Genomic DNA, 22,298 nt, shown 5'->3' on the forward strand with positions numbered 1-22,298 from the left:
GCACGCTGCATGCCACCACACGTGACACAGCGGACCAATGAGCGCGCTGGGTGGAGCTACACGGTTCAAAAGCGAAGCGCACACCGATTTCCTTCAGTTGCGGCTGAGGGTGGATGCGGCGCGGAGCAATCTGCGTCTCGTCCTTGACGGACTGGCCCGGGAGCTTGGCAAAAGGCAGTCTGGATCGTTGGATCAGCGTGGCCCACGGGTAAACCGTGCCGGAGCCTGTAAGCAGGGCGATGGGGGGCTTCGGCCTCGGTTCACGCACTGAGCACAAAGATCGCTAAAGTCTTATTGTCGCCAACGAGCACGACCCGCGCTAAGCTGAGTGGGTACGGCTCGGAGGGGGTGTTCATAAATGGCCTGGTTGCCGGCACTTTTCTCACCCGAGAGGCACGATTAGACTGAGGATGATCTGGCTCAGGAGACTTCGGTTTGGGCATTGCACGTCTTTCCTGTCGACTCCTACAAACGGTGGCCAGCCGCTCTCCACTTCCACAAGCCCCGGTTCTTCTCTGGAAGACATACCGAAGGGTTTGGTACCAGCGCACCGGGGGACTCGGTATTAGGGGCCGTTTCTCATCCAGGTGGGTACTGAATGGGGTGGCCGAGGACGTCGTGACTCGCCCGACATTTTTTGGAACGGGTGGTCATCGCTTTGCGGTGGCTGCCTTGAGCTACGAAGCGTCCGAACCTCCGCGCGGTGTAGCTCGGGTAACGCTAATACGGACGCATTCGAAAAGGTACGTACAACGATTGTTTGACAGTAACTAATAGGAATTTTGTTTTTAGGCTGCGCGCTCAAGGAGAAAGATCAACGACGACGACAGAAGGATCGATGAAAGGAAGAGGATATTGGACAAGTTTTACACGGACCAGGTTGGATTTTTTAGTGCTGCATGAGTGTACATCGCTGTGTGTATTTGGAAATAAAATCTGCACAAGTCAACTTGACTCGATCGCCGAGTGGGAGCGTGAGGCCGTTTGCGTTTTCGCCTCGCTTGCTTGCAACTTCTAATTCACTGGAGGAAACGGTCAGCTCGATTTTCCGAGAAGAATCACAGTCGCCGCGTGAAGACTGATCAATTGACGTTTTTCTGACCGGATTGATCAACATGGAAGGAAGAGACAAGCGACGAACGCCCCTTTGATGCAATTCGCCAGAGAAATGCGCCCGTAACTGAAATCGAGGGCCGCAATTTCGTTTTCAGACCCAACGGCAGCTTCACAAAAGCAACAGGACACGGTGAGAACATCAGCGAAGACGAGTAGGTAAACCAAGAGTTGCAGCGGGTGCACGGCTCTTTTCTTGCCCCGTTTGGGCCATTTCGAACGCATTTCCAGAGACGCGAAAGCGCGCTAAGGTATTACCGGTATGTAATTATTGAATTTTAAAGACAAAATCTTTTTCATTGCGATGGCTATGACGCCGCCGAAATTTGAAGCATGCGCCGCCTACTAAAGCGACCTAATGATGCCATCATCACATTAGGAATTCGAATTCATTGATTTTGTTTGATGTCGACAACCAACTTGAAATTGAATCTGGCAGTTAGATGATATTTTTTAGCGATCAACAGCCTGAAGTCGAACGGAAACTAACCTATATATAAATAAATAGTTGGAATTACGCTTGAACCTATTTCCAGCTGACTTTCTCACCTATCAGGCGCTTAGGCGATCGATATTATAATTAATTAGAATCGAGGTCAGAGTCACCGAGACAAACCCTTCTTCTTTGAAATCGAATTCTCGCTTTCATCGCGTCGCAGAATTACGATTCCAAAAACCGCTACATGATGTAACGTTTCTTCTATGTTGCGAGTTCGTTCCCCTCGCCTAAAGAAAAAGTCGATTAGCATTTACATCATGCATCATGCACTTTCGTGCGACCCCGGCCATTACCCAGCGGAAGTAGGCATAATAACGACGTCATTGACTCTTTGAGGATGCCCTGCGTACGCAACCACAGTCAGCGCCATCCAAGAATGCCCTCAATCATCGCGTTTCTTCTTGCAGTTCTTCACGTTTGGCCGCTTGTCGGCACCTCGCAGTGGCCCGCGTGTGCCCATTCCAGTAACTTGACACGTCAATGGGCCAGCGCATGTCCGTGTTTGAAGGAGTGCCATCCCCAAAACTTCCCGCGACGCTCCTTAGAACCGCTTTTCCCCGAGGACGAGAAAATCGACGACTCGTTTCGATGCTCTTGCGACAAAGAATGTCATTTGTACGGCGATTGCTGTAGCCCAGCAAATGACGTATGCCTGAAAATAAGACACGATGCCTTCAGCAGCATCGTCGACGAGGCCAAAACCCCAGTTCAAAAGAAAGTACGATCCGATGTCCAATAGAATGTTTTCATATAGAATATCTGTTTTGACAGAGCTGGACGTGCGTTCATCCGACGCAGGGTACATCTAGTCTCGCGAACGTAGGAGTCGGCTACTTCATGATCGCCCATTGTTCGGAAGGCTACGACGAACCAGAAGTCAGGGCGGCATGCGAGAACGTGGCGGAAGAACGAAGCCAAACAATGCTCGATAGTCTTGTCTCCATTATGCCGGTGACGGTGAACGGAACGGCGTACAGAAACGCCTTTTGCGCGGCCTGCAATGACGCGAACGATTTGTCGCAGTACGTCTATTGGACTCCGGAGTTCCGCTGCGACACGGGCAACATCGCCGTTTCTCCAGCGGCCTTCCTTTCGGTCGTGAGCAATTTGACGACGACGAAGAAAAATTCACTAATCGAGAGTCATTGTCGAGTGACGTCTTTTAATCCGCCGCCGGATTCGCTTCGGCTTCTTCGCGAATGCCGTCGAAGCGTCGACTCGTGTCTGCCGTTCGAGGATGTCGTCAAAAATCTCACGTGGCTTACGCTCGATCAGTACAACTGTCTCCAAATGGGATGCCGTCGATTGAATGAGATCGTCGTAGCAAGCGACAACCGGCTCTTCAAGAACAGATATTGCGCTGCTTGCAATGGTTTTGATTTAGAGAGCGTTTCGTGTAAACTCTCGGAGAATACCGACCACACACCAGCCGCATTTCCCAAGCCGTCTTCATTCGTCATGCTAATGGACTTCACGTCTAGTGGGAGCGTCATGTTGAAATCGAGAGAGTTCTCTTCTCCAATATCTCTATCTAAAAGCTGTCCCATCGGCGAGGTGTACGATTTTCACGCCGAACGATGCAGGAAGCTTATCTGCCTTTCGACGACGAATAATCAGCAATGTCAAATCGAGTCGGCTCCAATTATTGCCAGAATCGAGTTGATTCTCGCTGCCAACATCTCGAGTGAACAATTGAGAAGGAATTTCAATATTACTGATCTGATTGACGCCATTGAAATGCTGATTAAGAATTCCGTCGACGAAATCATCGACTTCGACATCTTTCCTCGCAACAGAATTTCCATAACATTTACAGTAAACGGCGAGTTGAACGAAACGGCCTTCCTAAACAACAGATCCTTCGACGTACGCGGAGTCAACTTCCAAATCGTCTCACATATCGACGACGTTTCTGATCTCGACTGCCTCGCAGCCATCGTGCTAAACGCCACGGAATTCACCAAACACCCCAATGGAACAGTCGTCGAACACGCGACAAATCGAACGTTGAACTCCAACGACTATCGTCTCCTCTCCGACGGACGAATAGCGCGATGCAACGTCGAATACACGAGGAATTACACCGTCCTTCAAAACGCAACGTTCGTCGCCTGGGATACGACGAGTCCTGTCGTCATACTGTCTCTCATTGGTAGCATTCTTAACATCGTATCGTGCCTCGTCGTTTTCGTCACGTACGCCAGCATCAAATCCCTTCGCACCGTTCCCGGTCTCAATCTGATGAACTTGACGGCTGCTATAGGCCTCGCTCACTTCTTTCTCGTCGTCGGTGCCGGACGAGTTGAGAACGAGGCGACGTGCACGACGATGGCTTTTCTACTTCACTATTTCTTTCTCTCGACGTTCACGTGGTCCGCTGCGATGGCCTACGATCTGTTAAAGACGTTTGTCTTCGAGAAGGGAACCTCCAGGTTGAATCTATTATCTCGACGACATTTCTACGTCACTTTTGGCTTCAGCTGGGGCATCCCGTTCGTTTTCTGCGCCCTATGTCTCGCACTCGATGAGACCAATGTTGTCGATATTCGCTATGGGACTGACGTCGTTTGTTGGATTGGCAATTCGACGGCGCTTCTCGTCATTTTTGTTATTCCTGTTGCCGCCGTCGTCGTTTTCAATGCCGTCGCTTTCGTCACTGTCATTGTGACGGTCAACAGAGGAATCGAACGATCCTACTCTCTTCAGTCCATTAACACTAACGCCGCCAACGCGAAAGTGAAGAAAACGCGAAAGAAGGTCGTCGTTGTGGGTTCCGTATTTAGTCTGCTTGGTCTTACGTGGCTCTTCGCTTTGCTAGCGGCGGCCAAAGAAACGCATCTGTTCTGGTATCCGTTTGTCGTCTGTACGGCGCTGCAGGGCGTCCTCATTTTCGTCTTTTACGTTCTAAAGGCAAAAGTGAGGAAAGCGGTGAGAAGGAGAGTGTGCGAAATTCTGGGACACACCATAGACGACTCAAGTAGAAAAGGAACAGTGGGCTCGCACGGCTGCAATAGCACTCACCTTTAGACGTTCTGTTAGAACAGATAACGCAATCAAACTTGAGTCAATACACGCATATTCTCTGGTTACACGTTTTGTTGCTTGCCTTTGCACACACCGTGAAAGAATCTGAAAAAAAAAGAAAAATCATCGTGCTTCATTTGTCTTGACTGACTTTCTCTCATTAACTAGGCCAGGTATTGCTACTGTAAGCTCTACGGCTGGAACACGAAAATTCTCTCTCCCAACACAATTTCCAATAAAATAATACGAACATGTATGCAACACAAACTGTGGGCAAACGACACCAAAAGTGCGGCGTTTGGAATCGGTAACAGTGCGAATCGGTTGCAGAGCAAATTCTGCTACCATTAAACTAACTAAAAACTTACCAAATAGACTCTATTTTTCCAAGCTCTCGAACGAATCCTCCTCTATGCTTTCATCACGTCACGCAAGTACGGTTTCCTAAACGCAACATGAGTAAGTCTGTCTCACTACAAACTACGTCCTGCGCAAACTTTTGTATGACTTCATTTGCGGAAGTCCGTGGGAAATGAGTCCCGTCATCAGGTGACTTTTTCAAGGCTACTCCATCCCAACCCCGGCAGTTGCTGTCAGTAAAGAATGACTTCCACCACTACTGTGTTTCTTCTTGCTGCAGTTCTTCACGTTTGGCCGCTCGTCGTCGTCGGCGCCTTACAGTGGCCCGCGTGCGCCGATAACTTCATACGCCAATGGACCGGCGGCGTATGTCCGTGTTTGAAAAAGTGCCATCAACTTGAACCAACCTTCCAAGCGAAGTCAAATGATCTTTTCGTTCAAAGTTCTACGCGCCGCTCTAGACCGCCGAGATTTACCAAGTCAAAGTCCCTCGGAGACAAACAGTTCTTTCCTGGTTTCGAAGATTTCGAACGCGCCGTCAGCGGGAACAAGACGATCGACGACTCGTTTCGATGTTCCTGCGACAAAGAATGCCATTTGTACGGCGACTGCTGCAGTCCAGCAAATCATGTATGTCCGACAACAGGAAACGATAGTTTCAGTCGCAACTTCGACGAGGTCAAAACCCCGGTTCAAAAGCAGGTATGATCCGATGCTCAAACTGGAAATATAACGTTCAAAAAAATATGTTCCGGCAGAACTGGACGTGCGTTCATCCGACGGGTAGTCAAGCGGATGAGGGAGTCAGCTACTTCATGGTCGCTCATTGTTCGGAAGGCTATGATGAGCCAGCAGTCAGGGCGGCATGCGAGAACGTGGCGGAAGAACGAAGCCAAACAACGCTCGATAGTCTTGTCTTCATTATGCCAGTGACGGTGAACGGAACGGCGTACAGAAACGCCTTTTGCGCGGTATGCAATGACGCCAACGATTCGTCGCAGTACGTCAATTGGACTCCGGGGTTCCGCTGCGACAAGAGCGACAAAATCGTTTCTCCCGCGACCTTCCTTTCGGTCTTGAGAAATTTGACGACGACGAAGAAAAAATCGCTAATCGAGAGTCGTTGTCGAGGAACGTTTTTTAATCCGCCGCCGGATTCGCTTGGGTTCCTTCGCGAGTGCCGTCGAAGCGTCGACTCGTGTCTGCCGTTCGAGGATGTCGTCAAAAATTTCACGTGGCTGACGCTCGATCAGTACAATTGTCTCCAAATGGGATGCCGTCAATTGAATGAGATTGTCGTAGCAAGCGACAGCCGGCTCTTCAAGAACAGATATTGCGCTGCTTGCAATGGTTTCGATTCAGAGAGCTTTTCGTGTCAACCCCCGGGGAACGCCGAATCCGTATTTCGCAAGCCGTCTTCGTTCGTCATGCTAATGGACTTCACGTCTAGTGGAAGCGTCATGTTGAAATCGAGAGACATGTCTTCCCCAGTTTCTCTATCCAAAAGCTGTCCCGTCGGCGAGGTGTACGATTTTCACGACGAACGATGCAGGAAACTCGTTTGTCTTTCCACAGTGGGCAATCAGCAATGCCACAGCAAATCGGCTAGAATTGAGTTGATTCTCGCCGCCAATGTCTCAAGTGAACAATTGAGTCAGGATTTCAATATTACTGATCTGATTGATGCCATTGAAATGCTGATTAGCGATTCCATTGACGAGATCGACTTCCGTATCATTCCTCGCAACCGAATTTCTATCACATTTACGGTGAACGACCTGTTGAATGAAACGTTCTTTCTAAACAAATCCTTCAACGTAAGTGGAGTCAACTTCCAAATCGTCTCAAATAGTGATGTTTCTGATCTCGACTGCCCAGTCATTGTGCTCAACGCCACGGAATTCACCAAACACCCCAATGGAACAGTCGTCGAACACGCGACAAATCGAACGTTGAGTCCCAACGACTATCGTCTCCTCCCAGACGGACGAATAGCGCGATGCAACGTCGAATACACGAGGAATTACACCGTCCTTCAAAACGCAACGTTCGTCGCCTGGGATACGACGAGTCCTGTCGTCATACTGTCTCTCATTGGTAGCATTCTTAACATCGCATCGTGTCTCGTCGTTTTCGTCACGTACGCCAGCATCAAATCCCTTCGCACCGTTCCCGGTCTCAATCTGATGAACTTGACGGCTGCTATAGGCCTCGCTCACTTCTTTCTCGTCGTCGGTGCCGGACGAGTTGAGAACGAGGCGACGTGCACGACGATGGCTTTTCTACTTCACTATTTCTTTCTCTCGACGTTCACGTGGTCCGCTGCGATGGCCTACGATCTGTTAAAGACGTTTGTCTTCGAGAAGGGAACCTCCAGGTTGAATCTATTATCTCGACGACATTTCTACGTCACTTTTGGCTTCAGCTGGGGCATCCCGTTCGTTTTCTGCGCCCTATGTCTCGCACTCGATGAGACCGATGTTGTCGATATTCGCTATGGGACTGACGTCGTTTGTTGGATTGGCAATTCGACGGCGCTCCTCGTCATCTTTGTTATTCCCGTTGCCGTCGTCGTCGTTTTCAATGCCGTCGCCTTCGTCGCCGTCATCATCACAGTCAACAAAGGAATCGAAAAATCTTATTCTCTTCAGTCCATTAGCAATGACATCGGCAAGGTGAAAGTCAAAAAATCGCGAAAGAAGGTCGCCGTTGTGGGTTCCGTATTTTGTCTGCTTGGTTTGACGTGGCTCTTCGCTTTGCTGGCGGCAGCCGAAGAAACGCATCTGTTCTGGTATCCGTTTGTCGTCTGTACGGCGCTGCAGGGCGTCCTCATTTTCGTCTTTTACGTGCTACAGACGAAAGTGAGAAAAGCGGTGAAAAGGAGAGTGAGCGAAATTCTGGGACACATCAAGGACGACTCGACTGGGAAAGGAACGGTGCAGGAGGGAAGATCGCACAACCGCGCAGCACTCACCTTTAGACGATCTGTTAGAACAGACAGCGTTATCAAATTTGATTCAATACGCACAGTCTCTGGTTGGTTGCTTGCCTTTGTACAGCGTGAAGGAATCCGAAGAAATTAGACTATATTTCTTACCGACTCTAATTTCTTTTTCGTTCGTTTTCCCCACAATATGCAAACCGTCGAATATGTGAGACGCTTGAACTGAAATCGTTCTTTCTCTTCGCTTCGAACGCGTCGCGTACGTCCGGCGACGATACCCAAGCTTTTGAGCGAATCGATCATATTGTCGCCGTCACTCAAACGCTCGACGGACGCGGGGCGCCGTCGGGAGAGCTAGCCGCTGCGAATCGGCGACGGACAGTGCGCGACAGCTTTCTTCGAAAACGCCGCCTTGAGGATAGATCGCGTCCGCTCTATGTCCGCGCTTCGCTGTTATCAAAACGATTGAAGTCGAGTGATGCTCTGCTTGCATGCGACAGGTCCGCGGCTTGTCTCCACGAGAAGAACGCTAGCTGAGCACGAAGCACTCGATCGTCTTTCCCGGATGCGACAAGAACCGCCATTCGCTGAGTGGCTTTAGTGAGTTTTGAATCATTTGCAAGAAAAAGAAAACAGAGCAAAAACAATCAGCGCGAAAGAAATAAGAGAAAAACAGTGCAAAAAACAATCAGTGCAGAAGAAAAGAAAGCAGAGTGAACGCGTACAATCAGCCAAGCGCACGAATCAGCGCAGAAGTCCCAGAAGACAGCCTGAGGCTAATCAGGAATCATTCACCGTCTTCGGATCGCCGACTTCGTCACTTGAGCGGCGACCAAACAAAAACAGTAGTCGTCTTGCTGCATAGCCCATGGGCGGTATGTCTCTTTCAGCTGGCTGTCCTGCTGGATCGCCGACTTCGTCACTTGAGCGGCGACCCATCAAAAACAGTAGTCGTCTTGCTGCATAGCCCAGGGGCGGTCCGGCTCTTTCAGCTGGCTGTCCTGCCGAATCGCCGACTTCGTCACTCGAGCGGCGACCCATCAAAAACAGTAGTCGTCTTGCTGCATAGCCCAGGGGCGGTCCGGCTCTTTCAGCTGGCTGTCCTGCCGAATCGCCGACTTCGTCACTCGAGCGGCGACCCATCAAAAACAGTAGTCGTCTTGCTGCATAGCCCAGGGGCGGTCCGGCTCTTTCAGCTGGCTGTCCTGCTGGATCGCCGACTTCGTCACTTGAGCGGCGACCAAACAAAAACAACAGCCGTCTTGCTGACCCTGCTCCTGGCAGACTTGCGGCCGAAACTTCACTCTGGTGGTCTACGAGAAGAAGCGACAGCGCAACCGCGCAGAAAACCCCTGACAGACTCGCCATCGAAAACGTATCTGCAGTCCGTTGTGCTGAGTCAGCAAACTGACAAAGCAAGTCTGCGCTTTGTGTATTTGTATGATCGTTGCCAAAGCAGCTGACGCCACCAACGAGCAGCTGACGCGAAATCGTTAATTAGATCTGCAGAAAAGCGGGTCGCTCGTTGATCATCGCACTACATACAAAACGTTCACCTACTTGTCAGAATACCTGTTGGGAAGACGATACTTGATCAGACAATCGGGAAAAGACTGCACGAGAAGACATCTGTTCTAGCTGCACCTACCTAGTAATAATAAAATCATTCAATTAGTAGTTAGCCAGCGGGGCGACCTATTTCTGCATGCACCGACGCGGGGAAGAGTTTACGACAGGCAGCTTGTAGGAAAAACGCGCCGAGCGCATCTCAAAGGACGGACAAGCACGTCTAGAAAAGCCCCGATGAATAAAAATCATAGATTCTTGTTTACGTAGGAACGATCCTATCTCTCAAAGTGTCTGGCGTTGAAGATCAAAGAGTCTCGCGCCGTCGCGGCCTTCCCATGCGCAGATGACTCTCGATGAGAAAGGAGTAAGCTGAAAGAAAGTTCGCTGCGCGTACGTTGAGCACCACGAAAAAAACAGGTCATTGATCACCGTCAACGCTTGGGCTGAATCCTCCTTATATATACCTTACGGCCGGTTTCACCGTTTGCGCACTAAAAACCTTAATTAACTTGAACGATGATCGTTCAGCCGCTTTTCCAGGACGTTTCGGTTCGCACTGTTGCCTAGATTGGAGCGTGGCTGGAGAACCGGCAGGGAGAAACGGAAGCTTTGTCATTTTCCCGGTATTCGAACACGTGCGTTGAGAAAAGAAAAAAAACTGCAGTGCACTACGCAATGCAGCGACAAAATGACGCGTAATGGAATCAAACGAATAACGCCGCCAACGCCAAAGTCAAAAAAACGCGAAAGAAAGTCGATGTCGTTGTGGGTTCCGTATTTTGTCTGCTTTGGTCTTACGTGTGGCTCTTTGCTTTGCTTTGCTAGCGGCGGCTCTTCTGGTATTCCTTCGTCGTCTGCAGGGCGTCCTTATTTTCGTCTTCTCGCACAACCGCTCACCTTTAGGCTAGAACAGACAGCGTAAACGAATCTGATTCGGTAGACGCATATTCTCTGGTGTACGTCTGTGCGTTCTTTGTTAACTCGTACACCGTGAAAGAAAGCCTTAGTTATAAGAACGTGTATGCCAATCACACCAAAAGTGTGACGTTTTGATTCGATAACAGTGCGAATCGGTCGCAGAGCAAATTCTGCTACCATGTTAGAGCTTACCCTTATTATTCCTTTTTCTTCACCGAACCGAGACGCTTCACCTGAAATCGTCCCTTCCTTTCGTCTCGAACGCTTCGTTCGGCGATGATATCCAAGCTCTAGCGAATCCTACTAGTAGCTCCTCTCTATAACGTCACGCGCTGTTATAATGTCAGCATCTTTGGCAGAACTGGCTATACTTCATGATCGCTAGCTCATTGCTCACGGAAGGCTGCGGCGATACCCAAGCTTTCTAGCGAATCGATTCGCCGTCCCGTCGAATCGCGAACTCGAACGGACGAATTCGTGGCGGCGTCCCGTAGCAAATAGCGCGCGATCGACGCCTACCTTGAGGATAGAATCGTGTCTGCTCTACGCCCGCTTCGCTGTGGCGTTGCGCTGAGCTGAGCCTCGCTGAAAGCGAGTCAACTGACGGCCTAGTCAGGTGACCTGACCCTTCACGTGACCCGGGGAGAAGTGTATTTATTGTATGACCAACGCGAGCAGCTGACGCGAAATCGATTCGCTAATTAGATCTGCAAAAACAGAGAAAAGCGAGCCGGGCTCCGTTGATCATTGCACTACATACATGTACAAAACGTAATTGTCAGAAAACCTCACGATATTTGATCAGACAATCGGGAAAGACTGCACCAGAAGACATCTGCTCTAACTGCCTCACCGCGACCTAGTAATGATAAAAAATCACTCAATTAGTAACGCTTGCCAGCGGCGCCCTATTTCTGCGGCACCGACGTGGGGAAGAGTTTACACGTCTAGTAAAGCCCCGATGAATAAAAAATTATAGATTCTTGTTTACGTTGGAACGATCCTATCTCTCAAAGTGCCTGACGTTGAATATGATCGAAAGTCTCGCGCCGCCACGGTTTCCCACAGATGACTAAATGCATGAGAAAAGAGCAAGCTGACGCTGCGCGTTGAGCGCCCAGGGGAAAAAAACAGGCCATTTATTGCCGCCAACGCTTGGCCCGAATCCTACTCATGCATCGATCGCGTAAACTATTTCAAAACCAGCGACAGCACCTCGATCTTCTTCCGTTCCTGCATGACGCCGCGTCGCCCACCCCCGACGAACTAATTAGACGCACAGGCGTAGGAAGAGCTGTGGCAGGTAGACAAACCCGAAACGCGCCCGATAGACTAAAGAGAGAAGCCTCTTACACTGCGGAATTATGGCGCTAGAACAGTGTCAAAAATAATAAACCATAGGAATGAATGAGTGATAGGAATGAAACATAGGAATGAAACATAGGAATGAAATATAAGAATGAAACATAGCTATGAAACATAGGAATGAAACATAGGAATGAAACATAGGAATGAAACATAGGAATGAAATATAAGAATGAAACATAGAAATGAAATATAGGAATGAAACATAGGAATGAAACATAGGAATGAAATATAAGAATGAAACATAGCTATGAAACATAGGAATGAAATATAAGAATGAAACATAGGAATGAAACATAGGAATGAAACATAGGAATGAAACATAGGAATGAAATATAAGAATGAAACATAGAAATGAAATATAGGAATGAAACATAGGAATGAAACATAGGAATGAAATATAAGAATGAAACATAGCTATGAAACATAGGAATGAAACATAGGAATGAAACATAGGAATGAAACATAGGAATGAAACATATCTAGAAACATAGGAATGAAATATAGGAATGAAATATATTTCATTCCTATGTTTCATGGCTATGTTTCATTCCTATGTTTCATTCCTATATTTCATTCCTATGTTTCATAGCTATGTTTCATAGCTATGTTTCATTGCTATAACTCATTCCTATCACTCATTCCTATCACTCATTCATTCGTATGGTTTATTATTTTTGACACTGTTCTAGCGCCATACCGGAATGAGCCCCTGGACGGTGGAAGTCGATTTCAACCAGCTGGTCAAGTTGAAGACGAAACGGCTCGATGCCTGTCGCCAGAACGCTCAACGATCAGTTTGTCTAGCCGTTTTAGGTGAAAAGAAACTGCAAGAGACACGCGCGCACACTGACTCGTTCAAAATTACCGTGATATTATTTTTCCGGAATGCCAATTCAGTCGAATTCTTTACAGCGTAATTCCTCGGCTAATATCGTAGTTTTATATAGTGCCTGCCCGTCACTCTAAATCGTACCAAAAAAAGAACGAAAAAAAAGTAGTCACAGCAGTGGTTTTTACGAGCGTGCAATCAGCGTGGAAATATGTGAAATCAAGCGAGGCGAATTGTCAATGAACGAAGGGATGATTGGGAAGGCAGCGACAAAGTGCGGCGTAATTGTAATCGCATACGCCGGGAATGCATTGGAGATTCATCGAAACGGGCTCCCAGTACGAGTAGGTGCACGCGTCTCTTTGTACACAAGAATTCGCGCTAGCACAGCAGCTCTGCTCATTTAGAATATCGGCAATCTGCTCGATTTTGAACCGCCTGTTGCCGACTCCGTCAATCACATCGACAATCGCGTTATATTTATTGAATTTCGTCGGCGGCTCAGTCGTCGTCGGCGGCTCGGTCGTCGCCGGCGGCTCAGTTGTTATTGGCCCGGGCCATCGAGCTACCCTGTGGCGAACCTGCGACGATTCTGTCTCGTCTAGCATTCTATTGATGTCTTTAACCATCGTCTCCAGATGATCAAAGTCGCGAGTCAACGACAGAGGCTTCTTCGCCGCTATACATTCACCCTCGTCGACCAACGTTACGATAAGGAGCAACAGTGCATTGCAGAAAGACGGCGACAGACTCGTCATTTAGTTGGCATAGAAATGAGACAGGAATCTTGGTTGAGTGTTTTTATCGTTCAGCCTACGGTTGTGTCGTATATACTAAAAATAACAACTAACTCATTCTCTTATAAATAGACGATGTTCGTGTATCAGGTTTCGCTGCGGATGTGCGAGAATATGGCCAAGAGAGACCAGACACTTAGAAGGATAGTCAATTAGATTTCTATTGAAACAGAGAAATCTTTCAAAATGAGAAGTCGGCCAGCTAGACTCGGGCTCCAAATTAATTAACCGGTGCCGCGCCCGACTTCGAGACAAAAAAAGCTCAATTATAATGGATTAGACCTGTAGCGATTCTTGTTTTGTTACTTTACGATCACGGCACGCCTAGCTATCTCAAATTAAATTGTTCGTGGGCATCAGAGAGTCAAGGAAGAGCCACTGGCCGGCTGGCAGTCTCAGTTTTGTGTCTCAATTTCGCAACAAAAGCCAAAGTACTCCGCCCTTCTACCTTGTCTCCCTCTCGTGAATATATGGGAGACAAGGGAGCTAGAATTAAGGGCCTGGGGAACGAGGCTATAGGCTGGGAGATCGAGCTACAGCTAACCGGAGTCGTCTAATTTGCGCCAGCACTGCTACTGTAGTGACGGATCGTGAAATAAAACCTTATAAAATCTTCACTTGAACGGTGATCGTCTAGCTGCGTCGAGAGACGACTCCGAGAGCGAGTCTGTTTGCATGCCATGAAGCTTGAGAACGTCACCGTGACGGCGGCGTCATGGCTGGCATCTGTTTCTCCAGGACGTTTCGGTTCCGAGGAACGCAGGGAGAACTGAAACGGCGGACACGCTGGTTTTATCGTTTTCCCGGATGTTCTATTATTCTACAGTACAACACAACACGTGCCTTGAGAAAAGAAAAAAGTGGAGTGCACTACGCAATCAGCACTGTTACTCGACAAGTCAGCTACGACAATGCTTAGCGACAATGCTCAACGACAAAAAGATAATGTCAGTGTTTGAAGGGATGGACGCCAATGCAGCGACACACTGACGTAGCGAAGTTGTAATCGCACCTGCCGGGAATGCACTGGAGATTCATAGACACAGGTTCCCAATAGAAATGGGTGCACGCGTCTTCTCGTACACAAGAATTTGAGATAGCACAGCAGCTCTTTTTGTTCAGAATCTCGGCAATGTCTTCGATTTTGGATTGCCTGTTGCCGCCTCCGTTGACCACGGCTACGACCATGTCAAATTTATCAACCAATTTCGTCGGGGCTTCGGTCGCCCATCGAGCTACCCTGACTCGAGATTCAGCCTGAGGCTGCGATTCGGCAGCGTCCAGCATTCCATTGATGTTTTTAGCTACCGTCTTCGGATCGCCGAAGTAGTTAGTCAAGGACAGCGGATGTTTTGCTGCCGAACCTTCACTCTGGTCCACTGCAACGAGAAAGAGAGACAAAAACAGGAACAGACTCGCCATCACGGTGAAATAGGTGTACTGTAAGCTGGTCGAATCGAAATGAGAAAGCAAGCTTGGCTCAGCGCTTTTATCGCCCTTGCCGCGAAGTACTAAAAAAGAGCAACTAATTTACTGGCTTGGAAATAGACTTCCGTTTGTGACAGGTTGCTGTGGCTAAGAAAGGATCATCTATTAGATCTGCAAAAACATCCGTCGTCCCCCTCCCCCAGTGGAACGATGATACTAGCCCAGAAAACTGCGAAAGAGTGCACGAGAAGACTTCCTTCTAAATGCGTCACAACGTAGTAATAATAAAATCATTCAATTCCCCCCTATTCGCTTAGTAACGTTAGTCTGTGGCGGCGGCGGCGGCGACCGCCTCATCGCGCAAACTATTTTCAGCAGGAGCGGTAGCGACTTGAATCTCTTCTTCCGTTCCCGCCGCCGCCACCGCGTCGTCACCGACCTTCGCGTCTTTCTCCTCCGAGCTAAACGCACCGGCGTGGGGAAAGAGCTTGTGACAGGCAGCCTTGTACGAAGCGACCGTTTCGGGACAAACTCCAAACGCGCCGGATAGGAGCGCCTCTAAGACAGACGAGCACGTCTAGAGAGAGAAAGAGAGAGAAACCCCAATGGATCCTGAATCGTAGAGATTCTTCGTTTGCTAATTTACGTCAGCGCGTCTGTCTTCCAAATCGTCAGACAAATTGGTTACCAGAGCCAGAGAAGACTGCGTTTCGTCTGGCTTTAATCGACACAGGACTTTAGATCCTATCTCAAAAAGGGCGTCTCGTCGTCAAAAATAAAGTTTTCGTGTCGCGAGGCTTCCCTACCTGATATTAGATGACGAAGAGAGGTGGCGTTTCGCTCCAAATATAGCCGATTGAACGTCGCCACGTCCTTTGAATCCAAAAGAAGGAGCAGCTCTTCGTCGACGATTCGTCGAATGACGTCGTTTAGATCGTTCGACGAATTATTCACTAAAACCAGACTCAGAAATTTCAGGCAACTCAACTCGTTTTTTTTTGGTACCTGCTAAAGCAAAATCGACGACGTGTTCGTGCAATTCGGGATGATTTGCATCGATAGCTGTTGCTTTTTTCACCGATAGAAGCATCATGAGGAATTTGCCTACGTTTCCACGGCAACGTATTGGAATGAGCGAGTTGGGGCGGCCGGGTCTTACGTTTTTTGCTGTAAATTCTATACGCTAACAAATGTGTTTCTATTCGGCCTGCGGCCATCTGTTGAAGGGGCTTCAAAAACTTGATCGCCTCTTCAAGAGGCTGAGACGTCTGCGAGACACAGAGAGAGTCAATAAATGTTAATGAATAAAAATTGGTAACGTACCCGAACTAAGTCCTCTGCTCGCAAAATCGTCTCCTTGTCAGCCTCCGAATTTTTCCCCGAAGACGAATCTAAAAAGGGAGGGTAAAGAAGTACTATGTCTGTCTATAGTCTAAGGAGAGAGTTGGAATTCCGCACATGCATGTTTTGCAAAAACCACCATAAAGAAATCAACCTCCCGTCTATCTAATGTCTGAGCCTCTGCTCTATCTAATGCAAGCGAGATCACAGGCCTCACAGGCCCCAAGACTAGTGTGCTGTGCGCCATTATTTTGGTTAAATAAAAAAAATCTTACTCTGTACTGGTACCTAATTGCGACATACCTTTCTTCTGAGCCGCAGCGGCGGCGGCAGCAGCAGCGGCAGCGTCTTCTTTCTGTGCTCTCTTCTTCGCCTTTCTTTCCTTATTTCGTATCTTCTTCTTCTCCGCTTCAGTCATTTCAGCTACACAGAGCCCGTGACTCCCTATCCGCCTTAGAATTGGTACTGTACCTCCAGCCAGTCCCGCTTCTCCAGCGCTGCTAGTGTGCGGATGCTCGTACAGGTGCAAGTAAATCTAACATCGTTCTCTCTTTCCCCCTCTCGCCCCAAATTAAATATCGCCGCCCTCCTTACTTCAATCGCCAGTTTGGCTGTTTTAAAATAAAACGGATGACTTCTAAGGTTATCCTCCAAACGCAGAAGACTGCGCAGAATTATTCCATATAAATGAATAAATAAAATCGATCTAATTCATCTAATTTACCCGACGTATGTCCGCAGCGTCATTTTGCGCAAGCAGTACGAATGAAAATCGAATTGATCTTCAATCATGTCGACGAAATGCTAAGAACAGACATGTGAAATTTCGAGAAAACACGCTGATGTCAAAATCTCGTCTTACTCTCTCTATTTGATGACACTTCCTCAACGCTTCGCCCCATTTTCCTTGTTTTTGATAGCTAAGAGCACATTCCGTTTGAAACCACATGCATTGCATTTCGTTTAGATTCTCCTCGGCACAAGCTCCGTCCTAAATATCCTAATCAATTAATCAATCGATTTCTAATCTACAATCGCACTCGAGTAAAATTCTCGCAAATTTCCTCCGCCCTCTTTATTTGATCGGATCGGATTAAATACTTCGCGCACAGGCAATTCACATATCGATCGGCTGTGTCCAACAGCCGACCCTCGTCGACCCACTCAGCCGCTTGCAAATAATTGCCAGCACGCTAAACACACCACGTGACTATTGAAACTCTCACAACATAAATCAATAATTGATTACCTTGTAGATTTTTCCCTTGAGCATGTAGAGCTCCACCAGCGTGGGCGTGTGCTCGATAGCACGATTGACGCACTGTAGCGCCCTTTCGATGTCGTGCGTGTAACTATAGTGATGAGCCATATAGACGAGCATCCAAATTTCCACGGAAGGAGGAGCCTCGTCTTCATCTAGATAAATAAATAAATAAATAAATAAATAAAATAAATAAATAATTCGTTGTGTGACTTGTTACCGTTGACGTCAAACTTTCCGCATTGGGCATGGCATTCGAGATAGCCTTCGACCAAATCTCCAATGAGTTGCACCTAAACGCGATTAATTAATCGCTATTGACTAACAATCAAATCACACTCCCTCCCCCTCCGACCTTTTCTTTGTCTGAGTAGAGACCTCTGAGTAAATTGAATAGAGGCGCGAAACCCTTGAGAAAGTATTTTCTCATGTAGGCGGCGAGTCTCTCTCGAAGGCGATCTCCTGTAAGGAAATCTAAGACTAGGCGTTTGGGAAGCGAAGCGTAGGGACGCCGTCTTGCTACGTCGTCGTAAATGGCGAGGCGGTCCTCTTCCGTTGCTAAAGCAACGGACACTGTACTCTCAATCGGTACATATTGTTATTATGAATTATTCAATATACCCGGAAGTGTCGTTCTCTCTACTGCAGCGTAATACGCTCGATTTTCTGGATTTCTCGTTAAAAGAATTTGATAGATTGACGCTGCTTGTTCTCGTTTGCCTAAAGCCTCCAACAGTTTTGCTACACTCAATAAAAAAATGGACTACTACTAGAGAGAGCACATAAATAAATATATAAATATCTTTACCCCATGTCTCATGATAAGACAGCCTGTCCAAGATAACGGAGTCGTTTGCTTCGAGGTGATCCAGGGCCACTTGGTGTTGACCGGCTTCGCAGTGGAGATAATTCTCAAATAAGGCCAATTCACCATTTTCGTATGCAACGCGCTCCTAAACAAAAGAGCAATAATAATAATAAATAATTAATAAGAGACGTCCCAAGCCAACCGAAGTGCATTGACGATATTGAGAAATAATTGCGGCCGCCATCGTGTGATCCTTCAGGAGATGATAGGATATGGCGTAGCCAAGCCAGCCGTTTCGTTGAGACGGTTTCAACTGCAGAAGACGGTATCGCGTCTCCTAATAACATATAATTCAATAAATATAATTTTTATTGTTTTGCGTCATACTTTGAATCCTTCCAGATCTCTCATCTGAATTTGCAGCAGCGACAGGTCTCTCAAAATTTGAAGATTATCCTGTACAATCAATAAATAAAAAATCCGTCACACCAAAAAGCTGAAGGATCTCACTGGATCCAATTTGAGTGCGTTTCTGTAGCACTTGATGGCTTCATCGTACTTCTTATCGGCTCTCTGCAGAACCCCGTACACATGCCAGCCTACGTTCGTCAATCATGTCGTCGCCATGGCAACGTCAAGAAACGATCCCCTCCCGTACATATGTGACTTTTGATGTCGTTTTTGAGTCCGCGCTTCACTTCTTCGTACGCTTCCTCTTTTCGACCCATTGCGTTGTACGTCAGTCCTCTCATGGCCAGAGTCTCTGCGAAATCGGATCGCGCTCGTTCGACGAAACTGCCACGCCCACACGCTCACCTCCATGATCGTGAAATTTTGGATTGGTCAAGATCTGCTTGGCGAACTTGAGACCGCTCTTGTACTGCTTCTGCTCGTAGCATTTCTAAGCAGAAAGCGGAAAATTCGGGTGAATAGGCGCCTCGCGCGACGACCGGCAGGCGAGGAAACGGCTCCGCGTTCGATGGAGAGCCGGAAACTCACCAGGATACGCTTGAATATCCCGTGCTCTTTCGGCGGCAACGGTTGGGATTGTGACATGGCTAGGGCGAAGTCGCTTTTGGGAGAGAACCGACGAAGAACATGTGCAGCGTCTGAGCATGCGCAGACGTCGCTTTTTGTCGTAACGCGCGGTAGGTTCGTCGAAGAAATGGCGTCTCGCTTGGAAGAGCAGCGCGAAGCGATGAAACGAAGGTAAAGGAGCTGCTCTTGACGACATTTTATAGTCAGTTTGCCTGAAAAAGAAATGAATTTATGGAGAAACACAAGGGACACGAAGAAATGCACGCAGAAATGACGATCATTTTCTTTATGATTATGATCATCGTTCAAATTGTGCTCGTTCTATGGAAAAACAAGCATCCAAAGTCATATCATGCAAGTCTAACGATAAATCTGGGGGCGGATAAAAAATTAATTAATTATTTACTAGAGTGTAACGTTAGTTGGATTGTGGCTCATTCCATTTATTTTTGTCGTCAATTTGGGGTGGTGGAGAATGACGAGCGCGTGGACCCTCTTTAGCATAGCAACGCTCTATATCATATTCAGAGCCACTAGAAATCCAATGACAGCAACAACGCCAAGGTAGTAGAAACACACCTACATATTAAATTATTTATTTATTTATTTATTTAGGCTGGTTTATCGTTGGTTTCTATTTGTCTACAAATTGTGCTACGCTCTTGTTCTCATAGGATATCTCTTCATTATGACTTTGCTAATAGGAGGAGGCCACCTTGCTCACGTGGCTCCTGATTCCTTAATGGAACTGGGTACGACTGTAATATTCTATGGACTCTATTTCGGCGTGCTTGGACGAGACATAGCAGAAGTCTGCACGGAATTAATAGCAGTCAAAATAGGGGTAATAAAAATAGACTACAGTACCTATAAATATATAATCTCTATTGGCAGTATGTCAGTGCTTCCGGGTTGCCAGTGAAATCCGCGTTGATCGACGTGTGCGCTATTTGCGGTCAAGAAATGAATACGACAGAAGGCGAGAAGTGCTACAAGTTGAATTGCCGGCATTTGTTCCACGAATTCTGCATACGAGGCTGGTGCATGGTGGGAAAGAAGCAGACGTGTCCCTACTGCAAGGAGAAGGTCGACTTGAAGCTCATGTTCTCCAATCCCTGGGAACGAACTCACGTGCAATACGCATCGCTACTCGACTTTTTACGCTATATCATCGTCTGGCTTCCCGTCATTTTCACGGCATCTCGACTAGCCAATTACCTCATAGGCCTCGACTAATAATAATTAATAGAAATTAAATAAAAATTAGACGTTGCCTTGACTCTAATGCGAATCTTCGGATACATAATTGTATTTTTTTCGAGTCGTTTTTTGCAGACTTTGTGTTTACTAGCGTGTGCGCAAAGTTCCTCCCTCCCTTTCTCCCCCACCCTACTAGTAGGAAAGTCAAAGGGGGAGGGGTCAGCAATAAGGACTAGGCCATACCAAAAGGTACAACTAAAGGTTCTGTGTGCTTCACTTCGATCTTTGATACCGCTTCGCTCGCGCAGGTCGCCGCGCCTTCAATGAATTTGACGTCGGATGGAGAGACCACGGGTTTGATGAGCACTTCATATGGAGACATATTCGTTTCTGGTAATCGAACGGCTTGACCATAATGGAGACGACCCGTCAAGGAAGAGACGCGACTCCTAATTTAATTAAATTAGAATGTTGCTATGGAGATAGGAGAGCCCCTCCCCCCTTCCATTCTTTTTAAAAACGGACCTGTATTGTCTAGTTTTGTCCATGTATTCTTGCTGTTCTATGCTGTGTGGTTCGACCGTTGTCACGTCAATCACATTACTGGAACACTGGGATAAAATTATATTGAATTATTGATTTTTTCTTACGTTGCCGTTTGATGGAGTATTCGACTGAGGGCTGATTGTTCGTCGGTTGATCGGGTGAGAGACGATGTGGATGGCCCGTCGAATTCCTCTCTACCGGAGGGGGATTGAGGGGAGTCACGTGGACGCGATTTTTCCTACACTCAAAAATGCAATCACTCGCGTTCTACGATACTTGCCTGGTTGGCGATTGTGGAGTTACGGGATTTCTCATTAGCTTTGACTTTTCATTCGGTTCCGCTTCCTAAAGGAAACGCGTTTTCGTTTCGAGGGACCCCAGTTTAGGATTCTACGAAGATGACTATGGCAGTATCGTGATTTCGTACCGAAGGATCGACTTGATCACCTCCGTCGCAGCAATTGCCCATTTTAGACAACTTCGAGGTCAGTGAGGTCACGCGATCACAGTCGCGATCACGAGTGTTTCCACCTAACGCGCGTGGCAGCCACGGTGGAAAGAAAATCTCCGGCAAAAACAGACTAAAATGGAGATGGAGTCGTTGTCTAATCAACTACAAAAAAATCACCGCAGAAGCAATGGTTCATAATAGGCTGTGAATAAGGTTGTGGACAAACGTTGCGCACGCTAAGATAAATTCGAAAAAAGTCCCCATTGGAACGGTGCCAACAACAGTGCCAAACATCATGCTACCACTCGGACTTTTGTACGCGGCCTGCGCGCTTAGCCTTGCATTGATAACGGGTACGAATGCGTCAACGTGCACCGAAAGGTATCTAGGTGGATCATCCAACGTTCACTGGTACGTCTGCTGCAACAACTGCTACGATTGGGATCAAAGCTGTGACGGTCACACTTACCAAGGAGGATCTTCAGGATCCTATTGTGGCAGCTGCGGCGTCTATTCCGGTGGTGGGATTAAGGGCTCGACTTTCTCATGCTCAAGCTGTTCAAAGCAAGGAGCTTGTGAGAGCAAATGCAACAGCATACTTCGGGGCGTACTGACGACGCCGGGTCTGTGCTGGGGGTGGGAAGGCTGCTTTGAAAATTGTTGTGGTAGCGTCAATCGAAGGAGGCGAGATGCCGCTCCAGACACGTTTTGCGGAGACGGAATATGTCAAGCTGACGAAACGCCTGAAACGTGCTCACTTGACTGTTGTAGCCAGAGTGGTTCAAATGGTGAAAGCAACACAGG

The 22,298-nt window shown here is 47.6% G+C and overlaps 5 protein-coding genes and 1 long non-coding RNA gene across 12 annotated transcripts; 2 read left to right on the forward strand and 4 right to left on the reverse strand.

Moving 5' to 3' along the window:
* Nucleotides 1-1,360: 1,360 nt before the first annotated feature.
* LOC136183748 (uncharacterized) lies at nucleotides 1,361-8,454 on the reverse strand. Of its 2 annotated transcripts, XM_065970496.1 has the most exons (8): nucleotides 8,094-8,454; nucleotides 7,971-8,045; nucleotides 5,134-7,845; nucleotides 5,005-5,080; nucleotides 4,576-4,741; nucleotides 1,906-4,516; nucleotides 1,663-1,839; nucleotides 1,361-1,603 (listed from the first exon to the last, which is right to left on the reverse strand). In XM_065970496.1, exons 1-3 carry the CDS (start codon nucleotides 8,241-8,243, stop codon nucleotides 7,450-7,452), a joined length of 621 nt encoding a protein of 206 aa, XP_065826568.1. In that variant the 5' UTR covers nucleotides 8,244-8,454; the 3' UTR covers nucleotides 1,361-1,603; nucleotides 1,663-1,839; nucleotides 1,906-4,516; nucleotides 4,576-4,741; nucleotides 5,005-5,080; nucleotides 5,134-7,449. The 2 variants fall into 2 exon arrangements, 1 of the variants encoding a protein (XP_065826568.1); XR_010669229.1 differs by having other exon boundaries at nucleotides 5,134-7,918; nucleotides 7,971-8,454.
* On the forward strand, nucleotides 1,960-4,772 carry LOC136183740 (uncharacterized). Its single transcript, XM_065970483.1, has 2 exons — nucleotides 1,960-2,330; nucleotides 2,384-4,772. Exons 1-2 carry the CDS (start codon nucleotides 1,989-1,991, stop codon nucleotides 4,637-4,639), a joined length of 2,598 nt encoding a protein of 865 aa, XP_065826555.1. The 5' UTR covers nucleotides 1,960-1,988; the 3' UTR covers nucleotides 4,640-4,772.
* A 78-nt stretch (nucleotides 8,455-8,532) lies between the features above and the next one.
* Nucleotides 8,533-11,033, reverse strand: LOC136191037 (uncharacterized). 5 transcript variants are annotated; one of them, XR_010670723.1, is made up of 5 exons: nucleotides 10,799-11,033; nucleotides 10,620-10,744; nucleotides 10,009-10,413; nucleotides 9,501-9,962; nucleotides 8,533-9,443 (listed from the first exon to the last, which is right to left on the reverse strand). It is a non-coding gene; the product is annotated as an uncharacterized lncRNA (long non-coding RNA). The 5 variants fall into 5 exon arrangements; XR_010670724.1 differs by having other exon boundaries at nucleotides 9,501-9,893; nucleotides 9,974-10,413; XR_010670715.1 differs by having other exon boundaries at nucleotides 9,501-9,588; nucleotides 9,652-10,413.
* Nucleotides 11,034-14,229: 3,196 nt separating this feature from the next.
* On the reverse strand, nucleotides 14,230-19,371 carry LOC136188724 (N-alpha-acetyltransferase 15, NatA auxiliary subunit-like). The gene is made up of 23 exons (XM_065976501.1): nucleotides 19,259-19,371; nucleotides 19,076-19,160; nucleotides 18,918-19,022; nucleotides 18,770-18,858; nucleotides 18,647-18,715; nucleotides 18,462-18,596; nucleotides 18,260-18,404; nucleotides 18,073-18,192; nucleotides 17,807-18,009; nucleotides 17,672-17,744; nucleotides 17,440-17,606; nucleotides 17,231-17,383; nucleotides 17,053-17,181; nucleotides 16,915-16,994; nucleotides 16,785-16,854; nucleotides 16,662-16,725; nucleotides 16,494-16,613; nucleotides 16,173-16,240; nucleotides 16,009-16,117; nucleotides 15,855-15,953; nucleotides 15,656-15,802; nucleotides 15,496-15,593; nucleotides 14,230-15,426 (listed from the first exon to the last, which is right to left on the reverse strand). Exons 1-23 carry the CDS (start codon nucleotides 19,313-19,315, stop codon nucleotides 15,172-15,174), a joined length of 2,640 nt encoding a protein of 879 aa, XP_065832573.1. The 5' UTR covers nucleotides 19,316-19,371; the 3' UTR covers nucleotides 14,230-15,171.
* A 33-nt stretch (nucleotides 19,372-19,404) lies between these two features.
* On the forward strand, nucleotides 19,405-20,576 carry LOC136189233 (E3 ubiquitin ligase RNF121-like). The gene is made up of 5 exons (XM_065977143.1): nucleotides 19,405-19,468; nucleotides 19,519-19,651; nucleotides 19,707-19,861; nucleotides 19,913-20,141; nucleotides 20,192-20,576. The coding sequence occupies exons 1-5, from the start codon at nucleotides 19,425-19,427 to the stop codon at nucleotides 20,531-20,533; spliced, it is 903 nt and encodes a 300-aa protein (XP_065833215.1). The 5' UTR covers nucleotides 19,405-19,424; the 3' UTR covers nucleotides 20,534-20,576.
* Nucleotides 20,577-20,590: 14 nt separating this feature from the next.
* On the reverse strand, nucleotides 20,591-21,614 carry LOC136189243 (ragulator complex protein LAMTOR1-like). 2 transcript variants are annotated; one of them, XM_065977155.1, is made up of 5 exons: nucleotides 21,471-21,614; nucleotides 21,347-21,388; nucleotides 21,148-21,281; nucleotides 21,023-21,100; nucleotides 20,591-20,946 (listed from the first exon to the last, which is right to left on the reverse strand). In XM_065977155.1, exons 1-5 carry the CDS (start codon nucleotides 21,510-21,512, stop codon nucleotides 20,730-20,732), a joined length of 513 nt encoding a protein of 170 aa, XP_065833227.1. In that variant the 5' UTR covers nucleotides 21,513-21,614; the 3' UTR covers nucleotides 20,591-20,729. The 2 variants fall into 2 exon arrangements, with proteins under 2 accessions (XP_065833227.1, XP_065833234.1); XM_065977162.1 differs by having other exon boundaries at nucleotides 21,148-21,237; nucleotides 21,324-21,388; nucleotides 21,471-21,613.
* Nucleotides 21,615-22,298: the final 684 nt, after the last annotated feature.

This window comes from Oscarella lobularis, chromosome 1 (genome assembly GCF_947507565.1).
Source record: "Oscarella lobularis chromosome 1, ooOscLobu1.1, whole genome shotgun sequence".
NCBI classification, from domain to species: Eukaryota; Metazoa; Porifera; class Homoscleromorpha; order Homosclerophorida; family Oscarellidae; genus Oscarella; species Oscarella lobularis.

What these genes read in the sequence shown, in the direction of transcription:
- LOC136183748 (XM_065970496.1), bottom strand. Translation starts at nt 8,243, where the DNA reads ATGATCGATTCGCTCAAAAGCTTGGGTATCGTCGCCGGACGTACGCGA. An exon ending in CGAAAAAGAAATTAGAGTCG is followed by an intron (nt 8,046 to 8,093) that starts GTAAGAAATATA and finishes CGCTGTACAAAG; the next exon opens with GCAAGCAACCAACCAGAGAC. An exon ending in TTCTAACAGATCGTCTAAAG is followed by an intron (nt 7,846 to 7,970) that starts GTGAGTGCTGCG and finishes TTTCGTCTGTAG; the next exon opens with CACGTAAAAGACGAAAATGA.
- LOC136189233 (XM_065977143.1), top strand. Translation starts at nt 19,425, where the DNA reads ATGGCGTCTCGCTTGGAAGAGCAGCGCGAAGCGATGAAACGAAG. An exon ending in CGCGAAGCGATGAAACGAAG is followed by an intron (nt 19,469 to 19,518) that starts GTAAAGGAGCTG and finishes TGCCTGAAAAAG; the next exon opens with AAATGAATTTATGGAGAAAC. An exon ending in ATGACAGCAACAACGCCAAG is followed by an intron (nt 19,862 to 19,912) that starts GTAGTAGAAACA and finishes TTATTTATTTAG; the next exon opens with GCTGGTTTATCGTTGGTTTC.
- LOC136189243 (XM_065977155.1), bottom strand. Translation starts at nt 21,512, where the DNA reads ATGGGCAATTGCTGCGACGGAGGTGATCAAGTCGATCCTTCG. An exon ending in ATACTCCATCAAACGGCAAC is followed by an intron (nt 21,101 to 21,147) that starts GTAAGAAAAAAT and finishes CCAGTGTTCCAG; the next exon opens with TAATGTGATTGACGTGACAA. An exon ending in GACAAAACTAGACAATACAG is followed by an intron (nt 20,947 to 21,022) that starts GTCCGTTTTTAA and finishes TAATTAAATTAG; the next exon opens with GAGTCGCGTCTCTTCCTTGA.
- LOC136188724 (XM_065976501.1), bottom strand. Translation starts at nt 19,315, where the DNA reads ATGTCACAATCCCAACCGTTGCCGCCGAAAGAGCACGGGATATTCAAG. An exon ending in GAGCAGAGGACTTAGTTCGG is followed by an intron (nt 16,118 to 16,172) that starts GTACGTTACCAA and finishes TGTGTCTCGCAG; the next exon opens with ACGTCTCAGCCTCTTGAAGA. An exon ending in TGGAAGACAGACGCGCTGAC is followed by an intron (nt 15,427 to 15,495) that starts GTAAATTAGCAA and finishes TTCTCTCTCTAG; the next exon opens with ACGTGCTCGTCTGTCTTAGA.
- LOC136183740 (XM_065970483.1), top strand. Translation starts at nt 1,989, where the DNA reads ATGCCCTCAATCATCGCGTTTCTTCTTGCAGTTCTTCACGTTTGGCCG. An exon ending in AAACCCCAGTTCAAAAGAAA is followed by an intron (nt 2,331 to 2,383) that starts GTACGATCCGAT and finishes CTGTTTTGACAG; the next exon opens with AGCTGGACGTGCGTTCATCC.